At 50.6% G+C, this 9,851-nt stretch overlaps 2 protein-coding genes across 3 annotated transcripts in view; both read right to left on the bottom strand.

Moving 5' to 3' along the window:
- Nucleotides 1–2,389: 2,389 nt before the first annotated feature.
- SIRPB2 (signal regulatory protein beta 2) lies at nucleotides 2,390–8,544 on the bottom strand. The gene is given in 6 exon segments (XM_028118845.2): nucleotides 2,390–4,812; nucleotides 5,899–5,964; nucleotides 6,502–6,843; nucleotides 7,945–8,097; nucleotides 8,100–8,300; nucleotides 8,526–8,544. Coding segments are annotated over 6 exon segments (927 nt in total). The 3' UTR covers nucleotides 2,390–4,666.
- Nucleotides 2,390–9,851, bottom strand: part of LOC114220804 (signal-regulatory protein beta-1-like) — a 41,952-nt gene continuing 34,490 nt past the window's right edge. Inside the window, exon 7 of one of the 2 annotated variants that reach the window (XR_015768992.1) lies at nucleotides 2,390–4,082. The gene's annotated coding sequence lies outside the window, so the exon portion shown is untranslated. Of the gene's footprint in view, nucleotides 4,083–8,215; nucleotides 8,301–9,851 lie in introns of those variants that run through there. The other variant, XR_015768991.1, reaches the window with a different exon arrangement.

The following is a 9,851-nucleotide window of genomic DNA, read 5'->3' as shown; positions in this document are numbered from 1 at the left end:
GACCTGAGCCCTCCAACCCATAAATGTGCCTTTCCCAAGTGAGGTGGCTGCAAAGACATTGCCCTCAGTATTCATCATGGCTGCAGGTTGGGCTCTCGGGCACAAGCTGGGTGGCGAGGGCAGTCCTCAAAGGCGTTGGAACACAACTTGGCAAACCTAGTGGAGTTGAAGAATCGTGAAACCTAGATCCCCTGCCAGATCCACTTGTGGGTGTTCACCCCATGTAAATGTTGGCCTGCGCACACCAGGAGACATGATGACATTGTTTCTGGGGGCGATACCGAGAGAATAGAACAACTCAGTTCTCCAACCTCAAGAGAATCACAAATGTGATGTATTGCTACAATGGAATACCACAGAGCCGTGAAGATGCATGACTTAGACCTACAGGTAACCAACCTGAATAAATCTCGAATGTGGAGCCAAAAAAGCAAGGTTGGGAATGGCGTGTGGAGTAAAGTGCCATTATATAGTACCATCTAGATAGTTTAGAAACATGGAACACCATGCTTGGCTAGGCCTGGCACCCCTTACTGCCCCACACCCAGCCCAGGGACCCAGATGCGTTCTGAGCTGTGTGTGTGTCCTACGGGCGGTAGTGGGGTATACTTGACCAGGCCTGGCACCCCCTCTTGCCCCACTCCAGCACAGAACCCTCAAGGCCGTCATCCTCAGGGTGGCGGGATGCAGGAAACCTCTGTCTGTCCTTCCTCTTCCTCCAGCTCCAGGCCTTCTCTGCAGGAGCAAGTGGGAGGCCTTGGAGGCCCAAGGAGAACAATGTGGACAGACCCATCTCTCTCATTAGGAGCTGTCATGGAGGCCAAGCCTGGGCAGGCTTGATAGGGGTTTTCTGGGGAAGACAGAGGGGAGGGCAAGAACTATCAGCGGGGAAGGAAGGAGAGAAAGAAGAGCAGGAAAGGAGAAAACAGAATAGGTGGGAAGAAACGGATGCTTTGATTCAGGGAGACCTGGGGGACAACCACTGACCTCCAGAGGTCTAGATCCTGAGGCTCAAGCAGGATGAGCCTCTGGCGGGAGCTGTGGACCCGGGTCATCTTGCCTGCGTGGGGCTCCAGGCCTCAAAGCAGGGGGCAGGGGTGCTGAGCAGCTCTGACTCCAGTTCCTTCCCCACTCTTTCAATCTGTCAACAGCAGGTTTTCCTGAGCGCCCACCAAGGGCCCTGAGTTACCCATGGTTTGTTTTATTTGCCAGCACCCTCTCCACCCCCTCTTGGGACTGCTCCCGCCCACACATCCACTGGGCCTGGCACAATTAATGCCTTACATGCACCAATACGTTTCAGCCTCAAAACGACCTAAGAAGGGAGATGCTGATGTCATTACCAGTTTATGGATAAGGAAACCAAGACACTCTGAGAGAACTCACCCAAGAGATGAATAGAAGAACTGGAATTTCAATCTGGGTAGATTCCCAAGACTGTGAATTTTACCTCTACCCTCTACACCCCCTCAGATGTTACAGGGGTCTAACATGTGCCAAGCACCTGCTTGGTGCTCATGATTCTTGTGCCATGTCAAGCACACTCCTGCCTCAGGGTCTTTGCCCTTGCTCTTCCTTATCCTATTACACTTTCCCCTCAGATATCTATAAGGCTCTCAACCCACTCCCTTCAGGTCTTTGCTCAATTGTCACTTTACCTGTAAGGACCCTTCCGACCACCCTAAATAAAATGTATCTCCTCTCCCTTGCTCTGGTACCCCCCTCCTCCGCTTCTGCCTTATTATTCCTTTAGCACTCACCAACATGTGACATGTTGCTTACCTACATTTACTTGCTCATTGTCTGTCTTCCCCCAATAGTAGGTATGCCCTGAGAGAACAGACTTTTCTCTTTAATTCTCAGCACACTGATGGGTGTCTGGCTCATTGTCGGCCTTCAACCACTCTTTGTAACTGAGTGGCAGGGGCTAAAATGGTGAAAAGTGAGGCCCCTGCCCTCAGTAAGCTCAAATTCTAGAGGAGACAACTGGCTGTCCTGAAGGAAATACACACATGTTTATTTCAGGCAGTGGTGAGTGCCGTGAAGGACACATCCACGGCGTGAGGACAACGAGAGGGATGGAGATGTCCTCGTGGACAGAGCCATCTGGGAGCCCTCGTGAAGGAAAGAGTTGAGCAGGGAGACTTGGATGAGTTAGGGAATGTGGCGTGGCCAACGCCCAGGTGGGTGTCAGGGCGGAGTCAGTTTAGGGGGTGATGGTGGGAGATGCGATTGGGGAGGGGAGTGGTTTGCAGGGACTGGATGGTGCAGGGCCCAGCAAGTCCCGGAGGTTTCTGGAGCAGAGTAGTTCTTCCAGAGGCTCGGTTCCATGCTTCCTTCCCTGCTGTTTATTTTCTGGGGCTGCTGTGACAAATGACCACAAACCTGGTGCTTCAGAACAAAGAAATTTATTGTCTCATCGTTCTGAAGGCCAGAAGTCTGAAAGCAGCATCACCGGGCAGGAGTCAAGGTGTTCAGTGGGCCCTGCTCCCTCTGGAGGCTCTGGGAGAGAAGCTGTTCTGGCTTCTTTTAGCTTCTGGGTGCTCCCGGCATCCTTTAACTTCTGACCACATCACTCCAATCTCCGCCTCTGTGGTCACATTGCTGTCTTCTCCTCCGTGTCAAATCTCCCTCCGTCTCTCCCTCATCAGGACACTCATGAAAGCATTTAGGGCCCACCTGGATAATCTGGGATAAACTCCTGTCTCAAGATCTTTAACTCCAGCTGCAAATTCCCTTTTTGGCCATGTGAGGTCGTAGTCACAGGTTCCAGAGATTAAGACGTGGATCATCTGGCAGGCGGCTATTATTCTGATGTCTGGTCACTCAATGATTTATGCAATTCTCAGGCTACACTAGCATCCCCTTTGGCTTAGGTTTTGCAAGCTGTTTTTCTGTTGTCATAATGAAAAACAGCCAGGCTAATACACTTCCCCACAGAATGGGTGCTAGTAAGTGTTCACGTGGAAAGCAAAAAGGGAGCTCACAGGCACTGAGTGTACCTGGAGCACACAGCATATAGGAAGCCCTCAATAAATGAATCCAGTTAATTCTTAGACAACGCAGAGAAGTCCATGTTATGATCTGCGTCCACATTATTATCCATGAGGGTCCAAGAGGTGAAGCGACTGATTAGTCACTAAAGGCATACGGGGAGGGAGTGGGGGCTTTGGGATTGCAAGCCAGGCGTGTCACACTTTCCCCTACATTGGGCTTCTCAGCTCCAGCACCACTGATGCTTTGGACCAGAAAACTCTTTGTTGTGGGGGCTGTCCCTGTGCATTTTAGGATGTTTAGCGACATCCCCCTGACCTCTACTCACTAGACGGTGATAGCCAGTTGTGACAACCCCCAAGTTGTGACAACCAAAAGTGTCTCTAGACATTGCCAAATGTACACTGGGAAAAAAAAACCTCCTCTTCTTGAGAACTACTGCTCTCTATTATACTCCCTAGTGGAGGTGGTGGTACAAAAAGGTGCTGTTTCAGCTGGGAATTGAACTCAGAGCAAGGAAGAAGCTTCCCCTTGCCACCGAGGTAGATGTTACTGGTTATCTACTGACATTTGCCTCCTGGTTCTTTTAGTGAAACATTGCAGCTGGGCACACTGCTGCCAGAATAAAGACTACATTTTCCAGCCTTCCTTACAGCTGGGTGTGACCATGTGACCATATTCCAGCCAATTAGAGGTGATGTGGGCAAGTTCCCAGCTGTGCCCTTGAAGGGGCGGGTTATACTCCCCTTCACTTTTGCCTTCTTCCCTAGTCTTAACGGCCTGGGGTGTGGACGCGGTAGCAACAAGATGAAGGAATCCCCTGTTGCCTGGCCTGCTTATGCTCAGTTATTACTAGAGAAATCGATTTTCTTCTGGCTTAAGCCACTGTGATTTAAGAGTTTTGTTCGGGGCGCCTGGGTGGCTCAGTCGTTAAGCGTCTGCCTTCAGCTCAGGTCATGATCCCAGGGTCCTGGGATGGAGCCCCTCATCAGGCTCTCTGCTCAGCGGGAAGACTGCTTCTCCCTCTTGGACTCCCCCTGCTTGTATTCCCTCTCTTGCTGTGTCTCTCTTTGTCAAATAAATAAAATCTTTAAAAAAAAAAAGAGGGAGAGAGAGTTTTGTTAAAGTTGCCAAACCTGCATTTACCCATTACAGCCACCCAAGCCAGCCATGGTGGGAAGGAAATAAGGCGGGAAACGGGGAGAGAAGAATATAAATGGAGGGGCCTGGGCAGTCTGGCTCTGCAAGCTCAGAGGTGCTTAGGAAAACCTTCCGGAAAGGACTCTGAGTTGGATTTTGAAGGATGAGAAAATGTGAAGAGTGGAGGAAGGGAGCAGTCACTCCAGACGGGGCTGTAGCAGGAACAAGGGCCCCAAGAAGAGAGCCGGGCCAAGCCATGAAGGACCAGGAAGGCTTGCACAGGCTGTGAAGGGAGAGCACGCGTGGCACACCAGAAGGCAGCCCAGTCAGTGCCCGGTGGGGAACTTCACCGGGTGAGTGGAAACCAGATATGGGGATCCCGGAGTTTGGCACGAGGCCTGGGGAACATCTGGAGGTTGAGACCAGAGGCAGAGAAGTGGCTGAGGAGCCCTGGTCTCTCTCCGACTCAGAGGACCCACTCTGGGGCTCACCCCTCACCCATGCCCCGTGACCCATGCTCCGTGCCCCCATGCTAAGGGGGGCCCAGTCCTGCTGGGCCTGGAGTCTTGATGTCTTCTTGCTGACGCCTCCTCCAGTATGCAGCCAGGGCCAGCAGGAGTGCAGCCAAGGTCATTGTCTTCAGCCCCAGGACCACAAGTGTGAACACAGACAGGAGGTCTGGAGGACACAGGGGAGAGCTCAGGAAGGACCCTGGGTGATCCCCCAATAGTCCCAGACCTCAGTGTCCCCACAAGGAAGATGGCCCAGTGGCTGTAAACCTCTGGAGGCACATTCTTTCTATGCCGAGAGAGGAGATCTAAGACCTCCCCTCCCTCTGTCCTGGGCCTGAAGAGGCTTTGCCCAATATCCTGCTGATACGTTTTGTCATCTTGGCAGCATTCCTGACTGCTGACAGTGATAGAAAACTGTGTTCATTTACTGGCTGTTCAGCTCCTCTGCCCCAGACCTTGAGCTAAGCACTTCCTAATTGCCTAATATAGTCCTTAAACTTACCTTGCAAGGTAGGATAATAATGCAATTGGTACAGATGAGGAGGCAGACTCCGAGAGGGGGCATGATTTGCTCAGGGACATGTGTGTCAGAGAAGTGATGGGACCGGGTGGTCTGGCTCCCAAGAATGGCAGGAACAGGGCTGAGCAACAGGGAGCATCTGGGGCCGCTACCCCAAGTCTCATCCCCAACCCCACCCCAGTCCCAAGCACCCCTGAGTATTAAGAGGTGTTGTGACATGCACGGTTCTGGGCACTTGGCATGCGTAAATCTCATCGGATTTACATCCAACCTCAGGAGATAGGCTCTCTGATTCTTATCTCTTTTCCCCTCTAGTTCACAGAGCAGGACAACAGCCATTTAAGTAAGGAGCAAGGCTACCTGCCCGCAATCACACAGCTAGAAAGGGGCTCAATCCAGGATGCCTGGCTACAAAGCCATGTTCTCCAGCGCCGTGATGTATATAGCTTCATGGTGTGTCCTTGCACTGGCTCACAGGGAGCTCACTACCTCTCAAGCAAGACTGCCCACTGACCAGTCAGCACCGGCTGTTAGAGAGTCCTTTCTCTGATTGAGCTTCAACATGGTTCTCTGGCTTCAACATGGTTCTGCAGTTGAGATGAAGTCCTGGGGACTTTCTTGGTGGCAGATGGCCCTAGAAGTCAGAAACTGCTCCCTTCCCATGGCCAAGCCATGTTTGGCCGCCCTTGCCTGTGGGGACCAGTTACCTTCACAGGAGGTAGGTACACTCACCTGATGGAAATAGCCTGTCTACATGGTCACTGGTGAATTCTGTCTCTTGGGGAGAAGTGTGGTTTGCTGCAAGGAAGAGAGACAGTCTCACATTCCCCTTTTCTATCTGTCCTGCCACTTTCCCAAGCCCCTGTGCTAGCACCTGGGGTCATCGAGATGGGTCTGCCTGCGATGGGGGCCAGAAGTCAAATCCTGCAACTGTGAGGGACTAGCTAGACCTGTGGGAGCATCTCTGGGGTAGGGACAATGTCTGATTCACTGCAGTATCTACAGCACCTAGTATAATGCAAGGCAGTAAACAGGCACTCAACAGATGCTGTTAAATCACTGATGGTCTATACAAAGTTTTGTGGAGCCCAGAATGGGGAGAAATTAACTCTGCCTGGGAGAAACAGAAGGTTTCACAGAGGAGGAGCTGTTTATGCTGGGCTTGAAGGATGAGTAGGAGCTCTCCAGAGAGAAGGAGAAAGAATTCCAGGCAGAGGGAACGGTCTGCGGAAAGGCTGGAGGCTGAGAACAGCTGGTTTATTTGGGACACGATGGAAAGTTCCTTGTAGACCACCTCCCTCTCGCCCCCAATGCCTCCTAGACCACCTGTCTCACCTTTTACTCTCAGCTTGGTGCCCGGTCCGGACAGGTATTGTCTGTTGAGTTTCCTCTGAAACTTGACACAGTAGTAGGTGCCTGCCCGCTCCCCAGAGGCACCTTGCAGAAGAATGCTAAAATCCCTGCTGGAGGCCCGGACTGCTGTCACGTTGGGGTGGGAGATGCCTTCAAAGTTGTAAATGGCCTCCCGGCTCAGACCAGCCCTGCAAAACCACCGGATGGGTCCTGAGGGACCATCTCCAAGCACTGTGCAGTTCAGGAATACAGTGTCTCCGGTGGTTGCCAATACCAACTCCTGGGGCTGGATGATCCAGAGGTCTGGCTCTGGGTCCCCAGCTCCTGAAGCCAAAGAGAGGGGCCTTGGTGTATTCCGTTTCTTCCTCCGCTGTCTGCTCATGACCTCCCTCATATCTGCCCTCCCTCCCCTCTTCCCTAATTTCTTTACTCAGCGACTCCCTCTGCATGCCCAGTATTCACTCAGTAAAGAAGTTCTCAGTACCTACTATGTGCTGATGTTAAGGTTGGGAAAAATGAAGCTCAGCAAGACACACGGATGTCCTTGGGCTGGGAGGAAGTTCTCAGTCTGGTGGTGGAGATGGCCCAGAAAATCCCCCTGAGGTTGGAAACCCAGAGGACTGTAGGACCAAGAGAAGGTCCCTGTCACAGCTTGGAAGGAGCCCGAGAAGCCTTTCTGACATGCTTGCGTCAAGTTAAAATGAGCCCCTCCTCCTGCCCCCAGCCACCTGCCACAGATATTCTGCCTGTCAACAGTCTACAGGGTGGTTCCACAAACATCCATTCTCCTATTTCATCACCCGAATGACCCTCAAAGTAGGAATCATGTCACTTATTCTACAAGTTAAGCACTTGAACTATATAGAGCTGAAGTGACAGATTTAAGAACACACTCTTACTGATTGGCAGACACAGGATTTCAGTACCCAGGTCACTGTGGCTAGACTTAACAGATAGCATGACTGATGACGTGGGGAGTGCGGTAGATGAAATTATCAGCCCTAGTTCTTGATTCTCCTGGTAGTATGGTACATCCCTACTCTTGCCATGGCCTCTACGTGGGAGGGTACACAACACGGTCTCTCGACCTTGAGCTTAGCCACATGACTTGCTTTAGCCAATGGGCTGTTAGCAGACATTATGTGATTAGAAGCTAGAAATGTGCTTGGGGGCATTGGGACGTGTCCTCTTTGCTTCTTCCATCTCCACCACACAGATGTACTGTGGGTAGCTGCGATAAGACATGGCCCTGGAACGAGGCACACGGGGCAGAACCACTCCAGCTGCCTGTATGTGTGTGAGTGAGACACACTTATTTTGTGTGCCACTGGGATTTGTGTGCAGAGCATGGCTGTGGGTAGAGGCAGCTGACGCAGGGATGCAGCTCAGAGCCGAGTGCTTAGACCTGCAGAGCCTGATACTTACCATTCACAAGTATGGAGGTGCCCTCCTCTAAGGTCTTTTCTGATTTCTCACTCAAGTCACTAAACCCCACACAGTGGCAGCTTCCAGCATGCTTGCTGGTGACATTGTGGATATAGATGGAGTAGTCACAAATACGTGGCTCCAGTGTCCGCTGGGCGTCACCCCAGGAAAGAAGCCGTGTTTGAAGTTATAAATCTCCTGGAGCTGATGGCTCACCTTGACCCATTTAATCATGTCACCAGTGCAGGAGCTGTCCACTGAACACCACAATGGGAGTGTGTTACCTTCTGCCACCAGCATGGGGCCCTCAGGCTGCAGCACCTGCCGCTCACTCCCATTGCTCAGCTCAGAGGCTCCTACAACAGAGGAAGAGAAGCTTTGTGCTGAGCAGGAAGGCCCTGGAGCCCTCAGAGCTGAGCTTGACCCAATCTAGTCATTAGCCGGCCAAGAACAATTGCTCAGGATGCTGGAGGGATGTTGTTGGCGGAGGAAGTGCAAAAGATGGGGAAGTTGGCTCGAGAGGCTGGACAGAGCTATTGGTTGGAGAATTTACAAATTATAGATGGCGCTTAAGTGCCCACCATGTCCCAAGCCCTGCATGTATTACCATTTATTCTTCCCAACCCTCCTGTGACATGGGTGGCCTTATTCCTATCCTCACAGAAGACACCGAGAGCCTGGACGATTAGGTAAGTTTCCCAAGATCACTATTTATGGGCTGAATTGTGTCTCCCTGGCCAAATTCATATGTTGGAGTCTTAACCCCCAGTACCTCTGAATGTGGCTGCATTTGGAGACGGGGTCTTTAAAGAAGCAATTCAGTTAAAATGAGAGCATGAGGGTGGACCCTAATCCAATATGACTGGCATCCTTATAAGAAAAGAAGATGAGGACGCAGACTCACATAGAGAGAGGCCCACGTGGAGGCAGGGGGAGAAGGCGGCCATCTTCAAGCCAAGGAGAGAAGCCTCAGAAGAAACCAACACTGCTGATACCTTCACCTAAACTTCTAGCCTCCAGAAGTAAGAGAAAATACATTTCTGCTGTTTAAACCACCAGTCTGTGGCACTTTGTTATGGCCACCTAAACTAATACCTCATCCAATAAGAATGTGACAGTCTGTTTCTGGAGCCCCTGCTCTTAGCCCTCAAATGTATCACACAAAATGTGTGTGCCGTGGTGTTCAGTGTAAACATTCTCCCTGTTTCCTGTGAATTCTTTTTAAAATTTTTAATTTTTTTTTATTTTTAAGTAATCTGTATGCCCAACATGAGGGTTTGCACTCACAACCCTGAGATCAAGAGTCACATTCTCTACCAACTGAGCCATCCAGGGCCCGCCCTGTGAATTCTTTTTTTTTTAAAAAACTACCTTATTGAGGCATTATTTACATACAGTAAATACCAGAAATTTTATGTACTGTATACAATTGTGTAACTTTAAAAACATTTTTTTTAATTTGAAGTAGAGTTGACATGTAATATTATATTATTTTCAGGTGTCTTGTGTGAATTCTTTGCCAAACTGCAATGCTTATTGGTGTGTTGGGAAGTGGGTCTATTTTGGGGGTTGAACTGCTGAGTTTGGCCTCAAAATGGGCACGGAGAAAGAGGGCCGAGGCCTCCCATGCAAGTTCTTTCACACCTGGGTTATGAACATCATCTCAGGTGCTCCCCTCAAGAACTCCCTGAGGTAGGTATTATTGTTACCTCCATTTTTCAGATGAGAAAACTGAAAAGGGAAGGAACATGAAGGGACCATATATTCAGTCAGCATCATGACCAGGATTTGGACTCAGGTCAGATGACTTAAGGTTCTGCTCAACATAGGTCATCAGCTTTGTGCCCCAAATTTCCCCTGGTGTATGTGACCATCAGGCCTGGTGGATGACTCCGTCTCACTCCAAG

Source organism: Eumetopias jubatus, unplaced genomic scaffold, assembly GCF_037043125.1.
Source record: "Eumetopias jubatus isolate StellerSeaLion01/CBP00866 unplaced genomic scaffold, mEumJub1_p1.0 scaffold_9, whole genome shotgun sequence".
NCBI lineage: Eukaryota > Metazoa > Chordata > Mammalia > Carnivora > Otariidae > Eumetopias > Eumetopias jubatus.
The sequence above is the reverse complement of the archived record's forward strand: the minus strand, read 5'-3'. Positions and strand labels throughout refer to the sequence as shown.